The sequence below is a fragment of the Schistocerca americana genome, chromosome 3 (assembly GCF_021461395.2).
Source record: "Schistocerca americana isolate TAMUIC-IGC-003095 chromosome 3, iqSchAmer2.1, whole genome shotgun sequence".
In the NCBI taxonomy this organism is placed as follows: domain Eukaryota; kingdom Metazoa; phylum Arthropoda; class Insecta; order Orthoptera; family Acrididae; genus Schistocerca; species Schistocerca americana.
This window is the reverse complement of record NC_060121.1, coordinates 839,245,262-839,267,629: the sequence shown is the minus strand read 5'-3', so window position 1 is coordinate 839,267,629 and position 22,368 is coordinate 839,245,262. Positions and strand designations below refer to the sequence as shown.

The window sequence follows — 22,368 nt, the reverse complement described above, 5'->3', positions numbered from 1 at the left end:
GCTCAAAGAGCTGAGGATTAGGTGGCAGAAGAAGCTGTGATCAACAGGGAGCCCAACCACATCTTACTAAGAGACTCCACTTCATCAAACTTGTCCTTGATATTTTCCACGAAAAACAATGGCTTTGTGGCAGTGAATGTGTCCCCATCCCAAGACGGTGAGCCTGGCGCTTCTCCCATGGTGTAGCCAGGGAAGGGAATGTTTCCGGGTCATACGAAGCAGCATTCAAGGATCCTCCACCATTCGAAGAGATGGCTGTTTGAGAACGGACAGATTTTTGCTGGTTGATACATTTCATGAACCAAGCATCTGCCCTGATACTACCCACTCAGACCTACTCTGACTAGGGGCTGTCCCCATGGGCGCCACACAGCCACAGAGAGGGTCGTCTGGCACAGTGGCCATTGCGGCGAGTTCCAGTGCTCCATGAAGATAAGCAACCACTCCTTGACATACATGGGGAGGGAGTTCCAATGCTCCATGAAGATAAGCAACCACTCCTTGACATACATGGGGAGGGAGCAGCTCAGGTACCAGCAGTGGGATCCCTGTGTTGTCAGGGGGCCCAGCCATATGGGTACATAACAGCCCCACCACACAGACTAGCTACACATGCTGGTGACCTAGGAGGGTGGAAGGTGGCTACAGTGGGGAAGGGAGAGGGGAAAGAATCCACACTGTAGATGCTAAGGAGTGAGTTCTTCCCCGTAAGGCTCACGCCAAAAACAGGAAATTGTGAAGTGGAGGTCAAACCTCAAGTAGGGACCTAAATGCCAAAAAGGATGAAAGAAGAGGCAAAAGGAACAAAACTGTAACCAATACAGGAAACCAGGTGGATAGCCAGGTTGACATAAATCACCAAGAGAGGGGAAGGAGGTGGCAATGGGAAAGGAGCAAGGATCGGGAAAGGGGGGGGGGGGGCAGGGGTAAGGAATTGTAGCCAGGGAATGAAGAATGGGCCACAATAGCTCGGGGCCCCATGTGTGCCATGCATGAACTCGCAAAAGAACCACGAGTCCCCTGGGGGGGAGTTCTGTTTAAGTTTATTTGGCCTGGCAGGGTACAAGTGAGCACTCTTAAGAGTGAAATCTCATTGTAAAACACACCTGATACATCACATGGCCACTTTTTTTAAATTTTTTTATTGGCACATGTAAACCATTTTTTATCTACTGTGTAATCCTGCAAACAAATTTTATTTTTTGGGCACCAGTTTGTACACCCTCTCCAAGGTGTAGTCTGGATTAGAAAGTAGTGTTGGCTTGTAGTTATAAAGTTGGTGCATAAGAAAACAGCATTTTTGTTTCATACATTGGTATTCAAGTTGCTATGGCTTTATTTAATGATTGTTACTTTTATTGGTAGTTCACTGCTGCTATTTGAGTTTATATATTGTCATTTTGTCATTTGGAGATAGTGAGTGGAGTAGTGGACACTAAAAAATAGTGTCCAGTGAAGAAATTGGATCGTTTCTGACATATTTTTCTGTTTGAATTCAATAGAGTGATGACAGCAGTAGAGGCAGTGAGAAACATTTGCACCATGTATGCCGGTAATGCCATTGGACACAGCACAATAAGAAAATGGTTTCCTTGTTTTAAGGAGGATCATTTTGACTTTAATGACTCTCCACATTCAGGAAGACCTTCAGTGTTTGATGGAGATTGGTTAAACGTACTAATTCACAATGCACCATGAAACTTTACTCAAGAACTGGCAAATGCACTGAAATGTGATTGTTCCACCATCATGTGACATTTGCATGCAGTGGACAAGGTTCAAAAATCGGGTGTACGGGTACCACATGCTGTAACCCAAAATCACAAAACCTATCTTGTGTCATTACTGGGGATGAGAAATGGTATCTTTAAGATAACATACGGAAAGACAGGAATGGTTGAATCGACAAAAAGCAGCAACTCCCCACACAAAGACCTATGCACACAAAATATAATGTTATACATCTGGTGGAACAGCAATGGTGTGATGGACTACGAATTGCTTCCCTGAGGTGTAAGCATCACTGCTGACATTTACTGTCAACAACTGTGACACTTGCAGACACAATTCAAGAACAACAACCAGGAAGACTGCATGAAGCGCTGCTATTCCACGATAACACCTGCCCACGTTCTGTTAGACTGAAAAAAATTACATTATACAGGAGTTGGGTTTGGAAGTGATTCTGCACCCATCTTATTCATCTGATCTTGCACCCTCAGATTTTCACCTTCTCTACTCTCTATCAAACAACTTCGTAACTACCTTTCTGGAAGAAAATGCAAGCCGAACATGTCTCGACAAGTTCTTCACCTCAAAACCACATGATTTCCACAGTTGCAGAATCGAAAAGTCATCCCACCATTGGCAGACTGTTGGAAATAGTGAAGGAGAATATATTATTGATGACTAAAGTCTGTTGTAAGTACCTGCTGTGTTTATTAAACTTAGGGGAAAAAAGCTACAAACTTACGCACCAACCAAGTAATATATGGTACTCAGTTTCTTTTTTTTTTTTTTTTTTTTAAAAAACACACCATATCAGTTTATTTGCTCAAGGGGATTACATGGTGAGGCTTGACAGGGGGACAAGAGTAGATAACCCCAGTACACCTAGACCCATCTCGAAGGAGAAGGGGAAATTCAAAGGTGAAGAAAGTAAGCCATTTGGTGTCTCCTCTAGGTGGCAGCTCGCAACATAAGAGAGAGATGGTGTTTGGTTGCGACTCTGAGAGCCCTCAAACTCACATGTCAGGTGATTTTGTGATGTGATTTGATGGGTTAGGCAGTTTTGCTGCTGATGATTTGGCCTCTTCCGACATGAACCAGTCATCGTCGTCACATCAGCTGAAAGGGGACAGATGAAATAGGTGGACTCCTTCCAAAAATTTCAATAATAAAAATTACTCTTGTTCGGGGCACCATGTACATCCTGTTCTATGGTGCCGAAAAAAGTTAATACAAACATAAATATTTAATATTACGTCACAGCACAGAATAGCTCATAAGAAGTAAATTGAAGAACATACCTCATAAAATCTGGAAAGATCAAAGGTGTCACTGAAATATACTAAAGACAGGTCAACTCTGTCTTTACGTAAATTTTTTGCTGTGATTCTTGCATTATGTTGTTTGGTTAGTGAACCATTGTGAGGATCATCTGAATTGGTCATTAATACAATTCTTTTGGACCCCAACTTTTTTCGGCTGCAAGAGAAGTAAATTACTTTAGAAATTTCTTTTGAAATTTTGTTCCTTGTCTAATATATATGGTCTGATCCAGGCATGGGCAACCTTTAGTAACCAATGGGTGTGATTCACATATTTAAGCATGTGGGCCGCCTCATGTAACGCAACATGACAGCACCACTTCTAGCACATTAAGTAAAAACTGTACTATCCATGACATTAATGTTTATGGAGTAACACACCAATTCAAATGGCACCCATTTCCCATCACACCACGCCAACAAGTTATGCCTCAAAACACAATCTGAGAGCATATTCATTTCATTTTCACATTGAATTTCTTCCCCAGGCTGAATTAAAACAAATCACAGGCCGGGTGCAGCTCACAGCCCTGCTGGTTGCCCATCCTTGGTCTCATCAATCAGTAATTAAAATGAAAAATTCCAAATGGCAAAGTAGGAAGGAAGCACATGGAAAACTAATTTGGTCCACACAAGCAAATGAAATACTTAATGTGATGCACTGCAACTAACTGGAAGGAAGACATCACAAACATGATTTGACAAAGACAGACATTAGTTACAAAAACAACAGACTCTTAAAATAACAGTATATAAATACCAACTGAAGATGCTTCAAAGACACTCACTTGTGGATCTTCCACAGTGATTGATTACAAACATTGTAGTCTGTTTCATTAAATATCTAACAGCTATCAGGTTCTCTCTTTCACATTTGTTACAAACTTGTGTGATTTCTAATGGTTATGTCAACAGTAATATTCCTAACAGTTCAAAGTAACACCAAAGTAAAGAAAATGGAGGCTGAATGTTATCAGTGCATGAAATAAGAACTTTTCATGTTTTACACATTTGTGCAGCAGCAGGAGAAAGTATTTTAACCCCGTACAGAACAACATGCCTTGCTATGGCTGCAAAACTGTTGTTAAATCTCAGAAGGAGAAGCAGGTAGTTCTATTCTGTTGCTTTGACCTCAGATTAATCAAAACAAAATTTGACAAATCCAAGCACGCATTCCATTTGTGTATTTTAATCACGATTAACAGTTTAATCAACCAGGCGAATGTAGCTGTCTTCCTAGTTAGTGAGTATTGTATTCATCAACCACAACTGCCACAGACAGTTTTATTTACCTTGTAAAATCCAGGATGGAACAATGATAATATTGTAAAAAGGTTAGATTGATACTCACCATATAGTGGAAATGTTGAGTGGCAGACAGGCACAAAAAAGACTGCTAAACAAGTACGCTTTCAGCCAAAAAGCATTATTCTGATTTAGACAACACACACACACACACACACACACACACACACACACACACACACACACACATATTCAAGCAATTGCAATTCACACACATATGACCACTGTCTTTGACAGCTGAGGCCATTTACCTTGTTGTTTCTATTTTTATTAACCCTTTGTGTTTGCTTTACCGACAGCTTTTATTCACTGCACCAACTTCTCTCCATCACTGTTAGTACTGTATCCAACACCACCTCTTGTATTTGGATTTCATAAACTTTTGCACTTAGAAAGCATTACTCTTTATTCATTTTAAATTAGCTATCTGTATGTTTTGCTATGCTAGACCATAACAATGTTTAAAAGTATTTGTTCAGATGCCTCGGAAGTAGCACTACTCTCTCTGAAGGAAGATTTGATTTCAATACATAAACAAAATTTTTCTGGTTTACTGATGAGAAAATTTCCTGCTGGCAACTATATGATGTTTTCCTCTTGTTCTGCAAAAAGGACAACATACTTTTTGGCTGAACACTCTACTGAGTATCTCCACAAATGGACATTTAACCCATGACTAATAAATATTTTCTCCCGTAGTCGACCCTATATTTACCACTTAAATTTACAAAAATAGGCACACTTTGTCTTACACACTTTTCTGAAAATTAACAATTTTTTGATAAGATTTCTTTATAAATCTTAGCTTACTATTTATTGAAGTGATGAGGAGTGAAGATAAAGCTGTTTCAGAAGTTTTTGTTGGTGCGGTATACACAAAACATTCAGACCGGGCAAGGCCACTAGACATTTCTCATTTCATACCGTGTGTCACTTTTCTTCTTCCTTGCTCTGCACGGTACACAGTTTCTGAAGGGTGTTTTCTTGATGAGAGTGGGGGTATAAACCTAACGAAATGTGCTCCATGTGCTGCTTGCAGTCGAACAGAGGAAATTTCAGACAGGGGCCATCCATGTATACGGTAGTCTCGTAGAGTGACCTGCTCTGTTATGTCCTCAGCCAGCTGAATTCTAAACAGGCAAACAAGATATTTTCCTGTCAGTTTGTTTAGTAGGACATATGAATTTAAAATCCCAGTGTCTATCAGGTAAAGGAAAATTTTCTAATATCCTTTGGCATACCTTCTCATGAGACGGAAAGATGGCAACTGCTGGTCCTGTCATTGAGTTGTATAATTGCTTGGGACTTCTGGATTGGGGTTTTGGTTTTCCTGTAAGCTTTTCCTGTTGCTGTCATACTGACATCTATACGGATACTGCATAGAATATTTACTTCTTCTTCATCCATCTACTTCAGGGCCATGAGATTGTGTGAAAATAACACAGGCGTCTCTCACTTTTTTAGTTTAGATATTTGGAACTAGTCTGGCATATTTTGTCTTGTTGATCTAAGTGTCCCTACTGCATTTGTGCCCCTTTCAGTGAGCCTTACGAACAATGACAGAGAAACATTACCAGTTGTCGACATGTACTATATGACCATTGCCCAAGTATAGTTGCATGAGGTCCGTAACAGCAGGATTTCTTTATTGCTTGGCTCAATTTTTTTCCTGTTTAAATATCAAATCCTGAACAGTAGCCACTATCTGACTCAAAAATTTTGAAGAACTTTATTTCAAGACATGACCATTTTTGATAAATGAATTGGATGAAGCAGACTGAATTTCATGAATCTTTCATCAATTGCAATATCTTCTTCAGGGTAATAAACACATTAGAAATTTTGTTTGAGATGGCCACTAACAGACTGCAACTTGTTCATATGGTTTGCAGGATCAGCATTTTCATTATTTCCTAAATGAAGGAATTTACAAATAGGTAAGAATCTTGTGTATGGCATGACATCAGAAAACTAAGGAGTATGAATTGATTTTTATGGACCAGTATGATAGAAGGGTTGGCTTCTTCAGATGTGCTGTAAGAACACATAAAGCAAAACATGCTTGAATTTCATTAGATGTAGTACGAAACCAAGCACTGCTTGAATTCGAAGTGGGACATTTTTTATTAATAACCTGTTGCTTATTTATTTGTTTCTACTGCTACATTCTCCCAGAAAGACATATGAACCATTTTTCTGCACATATCTAAGGAGGTTACTTGTTGAAAGAATTGTCTTTAAACCCTAGGATTGATGCCACTAGAACCAGAAAATGAAAGGTTTATCCTGATTTAGTCCTCATTTCCATTTTTTCTACCTTCAGATTTTTTTTTTGGCAACAACTGTCACTATCTCTTTCACTTGCTTCATGTGATCACTAGTATCATTTGCCTTGCTGTCTTCATTATCAGAACTATCAGAAATATCACTTTCAGAAACATCACAGTCACTTTCATTCAATAGACTTTCAATTTCCTTGTATGAAAGAAACTTGTACAACAATGCTTGCTACTACACAGCTGGTGAAAAACTCAGAAAACAATTACTTATAACTAGAAAAATACTGAAAGAAGTTGAATTATATACAGAATTATATAGATCAAGTTATCAGCTTTCCAATGGAATAAGTCATGCAATCTTTTGACAGAAAAAAAACCACTAAGAAGAAGCTATAGCTGTTTGGCTCGCCTCACATCTGGCAACTTAACAATGGACATGAGACCTGCACCAGCTGTGATCCGGTTATATAAGCCAGTGGGTTAATAAACTTTTTTGGCTGAAGACTTTTACCACTTACTGATCTTACTGTCTCCTACAAGTGAAGATATGTATGTTGTGACCAATGACACAATGAAGATTCACTTGCTGAAAGATGTCAAGCAGTATGGTGAGTTATATGATAAGTTTGGACCATTAAACTTAATCTAAAGGTTCAGGGGACTTAAATGTCCCATGTTTATCAAAAAACCTTCAAGAGAACAATTTATCAAAGCTCTGCAGTTTATTTTGCATAAAGCATATTGGGTAGATAGCATAGTAATTGTTGATTACTAGCTTTTAGGTAGTCATAGAGTATCGTATTTAATGATTATCATAAAAAATGATATGGTAAAATTACCTGAAAAATATACGATCAAAGTTGCAATCAACTATAGCAGTATAAAGTGACAGTCACAAATTTGAATGAAAATCTGTATGAACTCAATAAGAAACAATAAAGAGGGATGACATTTACTACAATTTTAGGCTTTTCCACATACTGGTAGAATGTGTTGGGTCCGCCACAGGGAGCATTTATTGTTTTACATTGGGAATAGTCAATGCCCTAATGCAATTTAAGTACAAGTCTAAATTAATGAGACAAGTTGCATATGTTAACACGTTTTATATAGAGATGAATATTTTTAACTTTATTTTGTTTGGATGTAATAATTTAAATCACCTAACTTTTAATACATTGTAAATTCATTTACAACACTCTGGAGCCAGTATGCAAATATAAAAATTCTGGTAACTGCTAGGAGAAATGTTCTCTCTTATATATACTATTTACCTTTTCTAAGAGGGTTCTTGACAAATTTTAACACATTCTGACTAACCAAAATTACAGATTGTTTTATTGATATAACATATCTGTCGAGAAAAGTTAACATCATACCTATTTTAAACTTATGCCGGAAGTCAGTGGCACCACTACTTTTAATCATTGTCCTCCCCGTCATCATCATCATCATCATCATCATCATCATCATCATCATCATCGCTGATGACACCACTGGTATCACCATCTTTCATTGTAAGCCTACTGCCACTTCTCGGCACTCCTGCCATACTAAGTCATCCCCTGAGCCATGCACAGCATTCATTGGATATGTAGCACTTTTTGAATGCTTTCATTACAGAGTCACTTGAGGCTCTGCACCAGACAGTAAGCATCCTCTGGCCTGACATGAATTCTGATGGTGTCTTCAACTTATCCCACTGGAGTGATGACATAGTCTCCTTGAAAAAGTCACTCACTGTAAAGCTGTCACAGGCGAGCCTTAAAAGGTCTATTCACAACAACATTGCTTATTTGAAACTGTGTGGTCATGCTACCAAGAATTGCTACCAGGTCTGTGTTGTTCTATGGTATCAGATCCTTAACTTTCTGGGTGAGGTTGAACATAAAGAAATATAGCTCCAACATTTTCCTTCTGTTAAGAAAAGAGCCTGGTACTCTGTTCTAAACAACCTTTAACCAATCTAGCTCCAGGTCATTTATCATCCATCCCTTTCCTTGGTATCTAAAGATAAGTCCTGCAAGCAATTTCTCTTTTGGTATAGTTTTCCTGCAAAGAATGGGTCAAGCTTCCTTACATCCTAGCCTCTTCACTGCCATGACTTCTTACAGGAACACTTTTTATGGCCCTCACATCAGAAACATATCATCAAACACCATGAGAAGTCGCTTGAGGTAGCACTGTTCTATGCTGCAACATATGCTCCATCCTTTTCCTCATCCTCATGTACCATCCAGAACTTGCTTTCAATTCTGTGATGCATGCAGCTGGAAAAAATCCCCTTTTAATCTACATCCACATCTATTACTTGTTATCCACTGTGAAGTGTGTGCCCTTTCCATTATGTAGATTGCAGGAAGAATGACTGTCTAAATGCCTCTGTGCATGGTCTTCGCAGTCTCAAAGGGAGTGATATGTAGGTTATTTTAACATATTCCTAGATTTGTCACTTAAAGCTGGTTCTAGAAATTTTCTAAGTAGGTTTTCGTGGGATAGTTTGTGCCTATCTTCAAGTTTAGTTCTTTCAACGTCTTTGACACACTCTCCTGTGGGTCAAACAAACATGTAATCATTTGTGCTGCCCTTTTTCGTATCCATTCAGTATCCTCGTTTTGTCATATTTAGTATCAGTTCCACACATGTGAGCAATATTCTAGGATGTGTTGCACATGTGTATTGCATAGTCTCCTTTGTGTAATGATTGCATTTCGCTAGCATTCTACCAATGAACTGCAATCTGCGACCTGCTTCACCTACGATTTAGACTAAGCGATCATTCCATTTCATATCCTTACAAAATTAATACATCCAGGCTCTTGTATGAACTGACTGATTCCAACTGTGTCTCACTGATACTATGACTAGGATATTATGAGTTTTTGTTTTGTGACAAGCATAATTTTACATTTATGAACATTCGAAGCAAGTGACCTCTCTTTGCAACACTTTGAAATCTTCTCAAGACCTGACTGAATATTTGTATTGCTTCTTTCAGACAGTACTTCATTACAGATAACTGCACTTGCTGTGACAAGCCTGAGGTTATTATTAATGTCATCTGCAAGGTCATTAATACACAACATGAACAGCAAGGACCCCAACACACTTCTCCGGAGTACACCTGAAATTACTTTTAATTCTGTAAACGACTCTGAATTCTACATAATTTGCTGCATCTTCTCTACCAAACAGCCCTCAATCCTGTCAAAAATCTCACTTAATAGCTCATTATGGTAATGAATCAAATGCTTTTCAGGAATCAAGGATTACTGTATCTAACTGACTGCCTTGATCCACGGCTTTCAAAACGTCATGGGAGAAAAGTGGAAGTTGGGTTTAAAATTCATGAAACCTTCCCCTGCTTCAGTCCCGTTAATGTTAGGAATGTAGAACTGGCGTTCTTTAAATTATTCGTCATTTGATGCAGTCTACAAACATTCATTTCTGTAACACCAGTTGTTCTTCCTATTGCATAGTTGTTTACAATCTCTGCTTCATGAGTAACCATTTACTTATAATTAGTTCTGTGTTGCCTGTGTGAACCTACTATGAACCACAAACTCTTACATGAGTCACATTTCTCAACAGAGATTTGGCTGTGATTTGCACCCATTATTGATTGCTACAGTTTCACAATTCTTACAGTGCTCACTGTATAAGCAAAGTGAATGACAACTATAGGTTGTCCTTTCAGCTTCCTATTGCTGAATCACCAGGATCATATCACAGTCCCTGAAAATCAACGGTGCTTTAGCTCTGTCATTTAAACTCTTGTTTCATTTGTTGTGCTGAGTTTCACATGTTCTGTGCGTAATATTTTTTTCAGCATTAATTTGTCTACTAGAGAAATCTATAGTACTGTTGAAGTTATGTCCAATTTTAAGTCAGTTCAATTCCAATTACAACTGGATTCAGGTAAACTGCAGTTTGAACATGGTAGATGTTTATAAAAAGCTAAAGTATGTGGGATATATTCCCATTGTTTGCAGCATGTTAAAATTTAACTATCCAATCACCACTCCTCTCTCTCCACATTTGTCCTAGTGCTCGACCAAGTCAATGTCACTCCTCCCCCTCCCATTCTTCCAAATTCTTTAAATCATATCTATTCATGGGCTCAGTTCCAAATCTTCATTTGTAAAATCTAAGACATCCCTACAATAAGCCATTACACAATTTAAAACCACTGACCCTCAACAACAAAAGTTTAATGCGAATGTAAGATGACTTTGTACTTTTCGAATGACGATTTTGGGAAACGAAACCTCATTGTATAGTCAAGTATATGCAATAATTTTCTATTATATTACAGAATTTGTACATCACAGAAATATCAGCAGAGTAATTCAATTATAAAGAACCATGGTACTACTGTTACTTTGGACCGAAATCTTTAATAATCATTCCTGCTCGTGTAATGTAAAATCTGCTGTTGATTTCATTCAACAGTCTGCCGACAATGACTTAATGCTTACAGTAGTGAGGCTCAGTGGTTAAGTGCCACACTACGGATTTAAAGGTCTGGGATTTGATCCGCAATCAGTGCAAGGATCAGTTTGGCCTACTTTGCCCTTCGAAATTTGTTTAGTTGCAGTTGCGACTGTTGACATTCTCGGTAACTTTCCTATAGCATAATCTTTTGGAGCAATGCAGAAAAGGTAAAAATCTACAGAAGGATGCAGTACGAATAGTATGTAAACCTGATAAACAAACATTGTGCAGAAGCATAGTCAGGCACCTTATGACTAGATTATGTGCCAACACATTTGCCCCCTAAAGGTTATTGCAGTTAACAACAAGCATGAGTTTCAGATGAGCTGTGTAACTATAACTGACAATCACAATGCTAAATGTAAAAATAATTTCTGTTTGGGATTCAGAACGGAGTATTATAATCTGGTGCCAAAGCCTTTTGACAGATTTCCAGCAGACATCAGACATTCAGAATCCTCAAATATTCAAAATTAAAGCAAAAGATGACTTCATTAGCCACTCTTCTACTGTATAATTTCTCAGACTATCTGGACCATGGCATGTAATTTTGGTTGACACTATTGTTCACATTAAACAAGCTTTAACTTAAATGGTATACAGACCAAAGTGTTCTGTGCAAAGTCACATAAAGAGTATATTTAAATTTGAAGTAGTAGATAAAAGCAGCAACTGAATGGTGTAAAAGGAAGAGCAGTGGCATTTTTCAAAGCAGATATTTTTCTGATAGTATGTAAATTAATCCAGAAGTAATTCCCATAATTCTAAGTCAATGTAAAACTACTTGTAATTAATAGTTAATATATATTTCAGAAGACAACTGCAATTGCTGCTTTTGTCTTCTGACAAATAATTTGACTCAATTGACATCCCTGAAGTGTTGCCATAATTATGGGCTTTATAGAAAATGGTTTCTGAATGAGTGAGTGTAGTTAACATTAATTCTAAAATGTGATACTTGTACCAAAACTAATATTAAAACATTTGGACTAAACTTGCGCACAAACTGCAAGCGTTAATTATCAGGCACACTAAATTAAAATCTGTATGTTCCTACAGTTTACAAACATTTCAAAAAGGAACTGAAAATTAGTTGACAGTAAGAAATGGTTATATTTGTCTGAGCGCAATTCAACAGGGATCAATCTGACTTAAAGTTTATTACAAAATTTAACAGCAACAAAACAAAGCAGTTCATCACTTCGTGAAGATAGGACCTAATATACGGAAACCCCTTCTCAACAAGCAGAAGGTATATGTAGGCTTCAAAGGTATAGCTGTGAAGGACTGCCTAGTACTAACACAGTAAATGTCAGAATTACAATCAAATGGCAAAGAACTGTGCTAGTATAGGAACCACTTGTGTTCACAGTGGGGAAGATGGGCAGAGAAGGTACACTGTGGAAAGAGCAAACGAAACTTAATGTGTATATCGTCATGTAATGCAAACTGAAAAGACTGCCCAACATATTGGATGTTTTAGACAGAGTTATCCTATACATCGGTTATGAGCAAAACACTGATGATACCAGATGACGGAGTACTACAAAACAAGAAAATAACTTGCTGGACAAGAAGACAACTTACTGAGCAGGTATGATGCACACTATACGAAGCCATTATGGAATTAAATACGGAAGTGGCAAACAGAAGTGGGAATGCACCAACACACGAATGGAGGACTGGTGCACAGTCCAATATAGATGTGATAATATTTAATGAAATGCAGTCAGGATGACCAGATCATAGACAGTTGAAAGAGATGTCACTGTGAGCAACCACAAATAATCTTTATGGTTGACTCCAACAGAACTGAACTTAGAGATGACAGTGCATTAAACATGTTCAAGACATGACACAACATAAGAAAGGCCAACTGGAACCACATGAGGGGTATTTTCTGCTGGCCAGACCCACTGGAAGTAGATGATAATGTAAACACAAAAACTCATAAAACTGTCACCACAATACAAGATGCCACAAAGGTGCTACACCAGTAATAAGACAAATGGGCTGGATTTCACAAGCATCATGGGACTGTGTTTCCAAAGACTGAGAATGGAAGTCAGAAGGGCATGAAGATGCCAAAAGAAATGGCACACAGCGAAAGAAAGAGTTCACAGACTGAGCAGCAATTTAAAGACAACCATGCAAGAGTAGAGCAGGAACTGATTAGTGGCATAGAAGACTGCATTTTGACATATGGGGTGCATCGTAAAAAAACATATGTCAAAACATAAAATCTCTGACAATGTTATCACCTCTAAAATGAGCAGACAGCGGCAGGACAGAAAACTGGCAGCAGGCTGCACAAGTGGCAGAGGACAAATATGATAAACATGGAGAACAGGAACAAAGGCAGGGAATCTCACATGGAGACAGGATAGTTTTTCCATTTTCAGAGGAGATCAAAAAACAAATCATGAGACTGAAAAGCAATAAATCACCTGATCCTGACATCACCCCTGCTGAAGTTCTTCATGCCCTTCATATGCCCATAACTTTATATTTGTGCCAATTCTATAACACATGTTTAGTACAAGGAAGAATATTAGATATATGGAAGAAAGCAAATGTGATTATCTTGAGAAACGTAGAAGACTAGGATTTCTTACTTACAAAGCCCTAAAGACAAATTTGCCTTCTCAATACCTCAGGGAAAGTGGTGGAGAAGCTGCTGTGCAGCAAATTACAAGAGAAAAGACTTATTCATGGAATGGACTCCCAACAATATGGATTCAAAGTTGGGAAGTCAATATGGGACACTGTAAATGAGGCAATAAGACTTGCATAAAATGCTCCACATAAACATGCTGTAGCTGTTCTCAAAAAATAGAAGCAACACTGTTGTGCCCAGAAGAGACAATTAGAAAAGAAATTTTAAAAGGTTGGCAACAGGCATCCACAAGTGGTCCTGTCCTCTAGGACACCTGACCCAGTAACATGAAAGCTGGTGGCATATGCCAGCAACCTGATGACCCTTATAAAGACAAGTTCCAGAAGAAATCTGAAAGAAGGGTGTAGCATAGTCCTTCAGTAATCACACCCATATAGCCAAAGATTTGCATGTGTATTACTGCACTTCTGCAGGTTGAAAATCTCCTTTGTAGGAACCACCACAGGTTATGAAAATCTGGTGAAACTCAGCTTGCTCTGTTTGTCCACGACACTCAGAGAGCAGGAGATACAGGTGTCTTGGCAGATACGGTGTTCCTTGATTCTGGAAAGTGTTTGATATAGTTCTGCACTCCACCTAATATATAAAATATGAGCGTATGGAATATTGGACCAAATGTGAGACTGGATTGAAGAGTTTCTAGTAAACAGAATGAAGCATGTATTTCTGAACCTACATAAGTCTTCAGATGTAAAAATAACTTCAGGTATGCCCTATGGGAGTGTTATAACCATTACCTTTCACAATGTATATGACCGACCTAGTAGGTAACATAAGAAGTTCTGTGAGGTTTTTTAGCGATGATTTTTTTGTACACAGAGAAGTGGCAATGCTAGAAAGTTGTAGCAAAATGAAGGAAGACCTGCAAAGGATCGATGCTTGGAGCAGGGAGTGGCAATTGACCATTAAAATAAACAAATGTAACATTCCATGAATAGATAAGCCAAAAAGAACCGTTTATTGTATGGTTACAAAACTGCAGAACAATAACTAGAAGCAGTTACTTTCATAAAATTTCAGCAGTTTGTGTATGGAGCAATCTGAAATAGACAACCATATAAAATTAACCCCGAGCAAGGCAGATGCCAGACTGAGAGTCAATGAAAGAATCCTTGGAAAATGTAGTCCACCTACATATGAAGTAGCTTACAAAACAGTCATTTGGTCAATAAATACTTGAATGCTGCTTGTCAGTATGGAATCCACAACAGATAAGATTGATAGGAAACAGAGAAGATCCAAAGAAAAGCAGTGCTTTCCATTAAGGGTTCATTTAGTAAGTATATAAGTATCACAGATATGATCAATGAAGTCCAGTGGCAGTCGCTATAAGAAAGATATTCTGCATCATGGTGTGTTTATTGTTAAAGTCACAAGAGCATATGTTCCTAGAAGAGACAACAAATATATTTCTTCCTCCTACGTACATCACGAAAACAGACCATGAAGATAAAATTCTGGAAATTCTAGCTTACATAGAGGTTTACTGTCAATCGTTTTCCCTGTGAACAATTCGTGACTGGAACAGGAAAGGGGGGAGAGGGGGGGGGGGGCAACAACAATGGTACACCAATTAACTCCACAATACACAGCAAGGTGGCCTGCAAAGTATAGATGTAGATGCATATGTTGTGCCTGGAAACACCAAGCACATGTTATTAAAAGGGAACTTAGACCCAATCGTGACGTTAAGCAACAAGACCACTAGAGAAACTCTGTCACTGATACCTAGGAATCTTCTTGGAAGAGTGACAACATTATAGTGCACCGACTTCTGCTCATACCATCAGCATGGGTAGTTAATAGAGTGTAATATGGAATAGTTCTTTGGTTGATGAGAGCTTATGATACTGTGTCAGTTGAGGCACTGCAGGTAATACTTGGAATTTGTCCACTCAATTTCCAGATAATAAAAAAGAAAAAGCAGTGATAAAGGCCTACTGTCTGAAGAAAGACCATCATCATGAAGTGCTGAATTTAATACGAATACAGCTGCAGGCAAGCAGCAAGCTCACAATCATATCCTCCACCTCTGGCAGAAATGATGAATTGATGCTGAAAAAATGAGGTGCACCTACGGTGTGGTCCCCCCCACCCGAACATGAAACAGAGACTAAGGATGATGCACCTGAATCCCTAAAAAGGCCTGACACACTTCTTGACTTGTCATGGGCCTTACACCACCTACTGGCAATGATTTGGCTGAAGAGAAACCTTTGAATACGCCTGAAATGAAGAAGGGACTACAGAACATACTATTGGGGATGTCCGTTGTATGCCGATGTTGCTGATACTGATCAGCAGCAATTGAATTGCCACGGAAAACTCAATGCCAAGGAGATACTGCATTGTGAGACTACATGGCAGATCCTCAACAACATCGCTGACACTATTTCAAGAAAGCTTTGGGTGACACATGACCTAATCATCAATCCCCATTTACTGCACTACATGAGGTTGCGACACAAGATCAAGGATCAACACGGTGAAGACAGTTGAGGTCACCAGTTGTGACAGAAGAACAGTCTACAGTGCATGCACAGTGATTGTAATCAGGGTTGCCACAAGTTTCCCCAAATGAAATTCCCTGATTCAGAAAAGTTTTAGCATTTTTCCCTGACAAATTTTGAGATCTCAAGGGTAAGTTAAGACATAAGCTGACAATCTGTCTTTGCAGCTACAGTACAAGAAACAATAGTGCAATGAAGAAATGTCTATAACCTTGGAAAGCTGATGGCATCTCGTGATGTGAGCAAAAATCTTAAGTACTAACATCAGCATCTTTTGTAATGAAATGCTGTTGGATAGTAGGTGGTGTATGTGTTTCATGAAGACACTGATGTTATTTTATTTCAATAAAACAAAACACATTTGGTAACAAAAATACGCATTTCCTTGGGGTCACAAGACAGATTTAAAACACCTTCACCGATTTCAGAAATAACCTCAGAAAAAAGTAGACCTCTTGAAAAAAGTGTTTAAGGAGGGAAGAATTGTGGAAACAAACACTGTAGGTGACCACCAATAAAATGTTGGTTCTACTATGTTCGTTATTGTCGGTTACTACCCACTGTGGTATATTTATTATTTTACAGGTATTTTGTGATTTTTCTTTCAAGAAATATATGAGTACATAGCATACAAACTACAAGAGATTGACACAATTTTCTTCTTCTTATCATCCATACAATCTAACATATAAACTACTTTTGAAGTGCCAAAATGTACTATAACACTAAAATATCTACGAAACGCCACACTGTACAAGGTACTTGCGGTGAGACAGTCGCAATTCCTGAAATTCATCACCCACAGTCTCTGGTCTGCCGAGGAGCACCGAAGACCTGGATCCAAGGATAAACCCTGGAAATCTGCTGCATTATACCATACACAAAGAGACCTGGCCTGAGGGCAAAACGGTGAGGCTAGATCCAACAGGTGGGGTCTGCACATTAGTGGGAACCAAATGGCTTCAGATCAGCAGGCCTGATCCGTTACAGATATCCACAGAAACGGCCTACGGTTTTGGCCCAGTGCGGAAATCCACTCATGTGGCCAGCTATTCGCAAGCCGCAGACAACATGTTGATGGAATGAGACCACGGTGATCAATCCGTGCAATAGATAACTTGTTCAAATACTCTAAGAATCAACAGTAATGAGGAAACGTAGCAACTCACTGTGAATATGATTGCTCAGCTGCAGACAGGCATGCAGAAAAGACAACAACATTTTCAGCCATAGCCTTTGTCAGAGAACGGGAGCACACACACATTCACACAACCACTCAGACACAACTCATACACACATGACTGCTGTCTCAAGCTGCTGCATCAACAATCTCTGAGAATTAGATCCAAATAAGCCGCAGACAACATGTTGATGGAATGAGACCACGGTGATCAATCCGTGCAATAGATAACTTGTTCAAATACTCTAAGAATCAACAGTAATGAGGAAACGTAGCAACTCACTGTGAATATGATTGCTCAGCTGCAGACAGGCATGCAGAAAAGACAACAACATTTTCAGCCATAGCCTTTGTCAGAAAACGGGAGCACACACACATTCACACAACCACTCAGACACAACTCATACACACATGACTGCTGTCTCAAGCTGCTGCATCAACAATCTCTGAGAATTAGATCCAAATAAATCGCTCTTCATACTTCTCTGCCTCTCGTTGGCAGTTGCTAGGCTAGCAGTAAGAAATGGTGGCAGCACTGACTCCAAGCTGAGGAGAGAGGTAAGAAGGGGAGAAGCAATAAGAATGAGGGAAGTGGGGCACGTTCTCAGCTGTGTCCATCTAGCGATGAAGCGTAACACCACAGTAAACAAATCATTTCATATAGTCACAAAAACGAGATTTTTCCAGTGGTTTTTTTTTCCCCTCCAAATTTCCCTGATGTTTCCCCGACATGTTTGAAATTCCGATTTCTAGAACCTGTGGCAACCCTGGTAACAGAAACACCAGAGGGGAAGCACAGCCATGGACCATGCCTCGCCACTCAGGGAAATAGAACTGGGGTGATGAGGGCTGGCAAGTGGCTGCTCCCCTCAGCTGCAGCAACAATGCTCCCAGGGGACGTCATCCCCTGCAACTGGGAAGCTGTCAGACAACAGAAGAAGCAGTGCAACTACAATGCCCTCTACAATGCACAAAGAACTGGCATGGTGGGCCCATGGACCAGGGAAGGATGGAGAGTACTGCAGAATGTGGCAGACAAAAATGGTTGTATTATTGTAGTTGTCAATGTAAAGGAAAGAAATGGCTGTTGATAGTAATAATTTGCATGAGAATGAATACAGCCTGTGTTTAAATTATAGGTAACAGGCTACAATATAATAAAAAAAGAAATAAATATATTGGGTGGTTGACTGCTGAAAGTATAGGATGAAATGACTACCCTGAGATACGTTCAAATTTTTGTCTAAGCAATTTGTATAAAATAGTGATGTCACATTCCAGTATCTTTGCTACAGATATTATCAGTTGAGGAAAAGGATCACATCACATTCTCTGAAGTTCCAGAATTTAGGTAACACAGTAAATATAAACCAGCACTTGACAGCCTATAGCCACCAGACTGAGTATCAGATCTTGCCGACTGTAATACATCACAGCTCTATCCAATTAACTTCACAAAAATAAGGTAACTGTATAGATAAAAAAAATCTACTCATCAAGGGGCGGCATAACACACAAATAAAAGATTACATCTTGCGACTCAGCTGCAGCAATCACTTTGCTTCCTCAGCTATAATTGTCTTTTAATTAGAGTTGGTGTTATTATCAATCCTATTTCAAAGATGTACGTACTGCCTTTCTTTTCCCTAATCTCTGAAATCAAATACTGTTTTATTTATTGTGTTTTCAGGCATTACCACCTTCATTTAATTTTTAGTCCACGGCAATATTGATACATACTGAAATAAATTAGTGTTCATTTTGAAAACTTTGTGTCAGTGTTTGAAAGGATAGGAAAAAAAACACAACATTTTAGAAGTCATTTAAAACTGTCATCACTGACCAAAATTGAGGGTAAATGATTCTGGCAATGGAAAGGGTCAATCTTGCCACCATATAAAAAGAGTTATGATGATGTTTATAATGAGTGATACACCACAGGTAAAGCATTCCACACTATCTTCTCAGTGGATAAGGTAAGTGACAGTCCAAGAGCAATATCCAATATGGAGACTTGTAAGGGTTATCACACCTCTTCTTACAAAGACATGAACAAAGTTCATCATGGGCAGGCATGAAGTTCATGTACAGCTTGTTGCTTTGAAGATTATAATGTTCCAACAGCTGAAAATACGTATATCTCATTTCGAAACACCAGTATTTGTTTCTAAGGAAGGTCTTTTTAATGACTGATTTTTAGTAGTTGTGCTATGGTTAAACATAATTTATTTGGGGAACTTGGAAGTCTGTAAACAATTGAATTTTACTTTTGAGTTAGACACAATTTTTTAATGCTCTTCAATTTTTATTTAATGACATAATCAACCACTGTAAATGCCAAATTAAACATACATTTTTTTAAAAAAACTTCCTCATGTTCAAAAAAGCCACAAAGATAAAATGCTAATAATTGCAAATGAAAAATTTACTACTAATATAACTGGAGAACCATTCAAAGAGCTCAACAATCACTTTTTCAATAAGATGTGAACTATTTATTAACAGTCAAATTTTATAACATATGCATATCTCACTAGGGGTAAGATAGATACCGCCTACAGGAAAATTAAAGAGACCTTTGGAGATAAGAGAACGACTTGTATGAATATCAAGAGCTCAGATGGAAACCCAGTTCTAAGCAAAGAAGGGAAAGCAGAAAGGTGGAAGGAGTATATAGAGGGTCTATACAAGGGCAATGTACTTGAGGACAATATTATGGAAATGGAAGAGGATGTAGATGAAGATGAAATGGGAGATATGATACTGCATGAAGAGTTTGACAGAGCACTGAAAGACCTGAGTCGAAACAAGGCCCCCGGAGTAGACAATATTCCATTGGAACTACTGACGGCCGTGGGAGAGCCAGTCCTGACAAAACTCTACCATCTGGTGAGCAAGATGTATGAAACAGGCGAAATACCCTCAGACTTCAAGAAGAATATAATAATTCCAATCCCAAAGAAAGCAGGTGTTGACAGATGTGAAAATTACCGAACTATCAGTTTAATAAGTCACAGCTGCAAATTACTAACACGAATTCTTTACAGACAAATGGAAAACCTAGTAGAAGCCAACCTCGGGGAAGATCAGTTTGGATTCCGTAGAAACACTGGACACGTGAGGCAATACTGACCTTACGACTTATCTTAGAAGAAAGATTAAGGAAAGGCAAACCAACGTTTCTAGCATTTGTAGACTTAGAGAAAGCTTTTGACAATGTTGACTGGAATACTCTCTTTCAAATTCTAAAGGTGGCAGGGGTGAAATACAGGGAGCGAAAGGCTATTTACAATTTGTACAGAAACCAGATGGCAGTTATAAGAGTCGAGGGACATGAAAGGGAAGCAGTGGTTGGGAAGGGAGTAAGACAGGGTTGTAGCCTCTCCCTGATGTTGATCAGTCTGTATATTGAGCAAGCAGTAAAGGAAACAAAAGAAAAATTCGGAGTAGGTACTAAAATTCATGAAGAAGAAATAAAAACTTTGAGGTTCGCCGATGACATTGTAATTCTGTCAGAGACAGCAAAGGACTTGGAAGAGCAGTTGAATGGAATGGACAGTGTCTTGAAAGGAGGATATAAGATGAACATCAACAAAAGCAAAACAAGGATAATGGAATGTAGTCTAATTAAGTCGGGTGATGCTGAGGGAATTAGATTAGGAAATGAGACACTTAAAGTAGTAAAGGAGTTTTGCTATTTGGGGAGCAAAATAACTGATGATGGTCGAAGTAGAGAGGATATAAAATGTAGACTGGCAATGGCAAGGAAAGCGTTTCTGAAGAAGAGAAATTTGTTAACATCGAGTATGGATTTAAGTGTCAGGAAGTCGTTTCTGAAAGTATTTGTATGGAGTGTAGCCATGTATGGAAGTGAAACATGGACGATAAATAGTTTGGACAAGAAGAGAGTAGAAGCTTTCGAAATGTGGTGCTACAGAAGCATGCTGAAGATTAGATGGGTAGATCGCATAACTAATGAGGAAGTATTGAATAGGATTGGGGAGAAGAGAAGTTTGTGGCACAACTTGACCAGAAGAAGGGATCGGTTGGTAGGACATGTTCTGAGGCATCAAGGGATTACCAATTTAGTATTGGAGGGCAGCGTGGAGGGTAAAAATCGTAGAGGGAGACCAAGAGATGAATACACTAAGTAGATTCAGAAGGATGTAGGTTGCAGTAGGTAGTGGGAGATGAAAAAGCTTGCACAGGATAGAGTAGCATGGAGAGCTGCATCAAACCAGTCTCAGGACTGAAGACCACAACAACAAGAATGCATTTCTCTGAAGTCACCAAGATTTTTGTTGGAGGATTAATAAACTGCATCACATTTATGTAGGGCAGTACTTGCCAAAAGCTCTTACATATTTTTGTCTTCCATTGTCTTCTGCTCAGAGAAATAATGGAATTCAATATATTTTAGTCCTTCTCAAGGAAATATTGTCTGTCTCCTTCAAATTTCATTGCTTTAAGCAAACTACACATTCAATTTTTGCTTCTGTCTTGCCATTTTGTGTACAACTGAATGTCAACAATTTCTGTTCCTCCCATTAGGTGTTAGCTCTCTTAACGAAATCTAACTTAAATTTATTCCTCTCTATCTTTACATTTTAAAATCGCTTACTCATACAAAAATACCTAAAATCCTGTCATTCAGAGCTTTGGCTTCATTCCTCTTGCTCTCCTGAATTCCAGTCTTAAGTAACATCTAACAGACACATAAGTAGGGGATACTTTAAGAAAAAAAGACTAAATTGTCATATTTCCTAAGAACAGCAGTCAGGCAGTTCTTCCTCCTCTCCTTCAGCTTCCACACTCAAGGCACTAAGCTGTTACATTCACAAGTTTATTTTTCAATTGTCAGGATATGGGAATG

At 38.6% G+C, this 22,368-nt stretch overlaps 1 protein-coding gene across 1 annotated transcript in view; it reads right to left on the bottom strand.

Annotated features, from left to right (window-relative positions):
- LOC124605568 (ATP-dependent DNA helicase 2 subunit 1) overlaps positions 1-22,368 on the bottom strand; it is a 172,610-nt gene that overhangs the window by 89,478 nt on the left and 60,764 nt on the right. Inside the window, exon 4 of the mRNA XM_047137342.1 lies at positions 3,030-3,207. Coding sequence (XP_046993298.1) covers positions 3,030-3,207 — 178 coding nt within the window. The remainder of the gene's footprint in view (positions 1-3,029; positions 3,208-22,368) is intronic.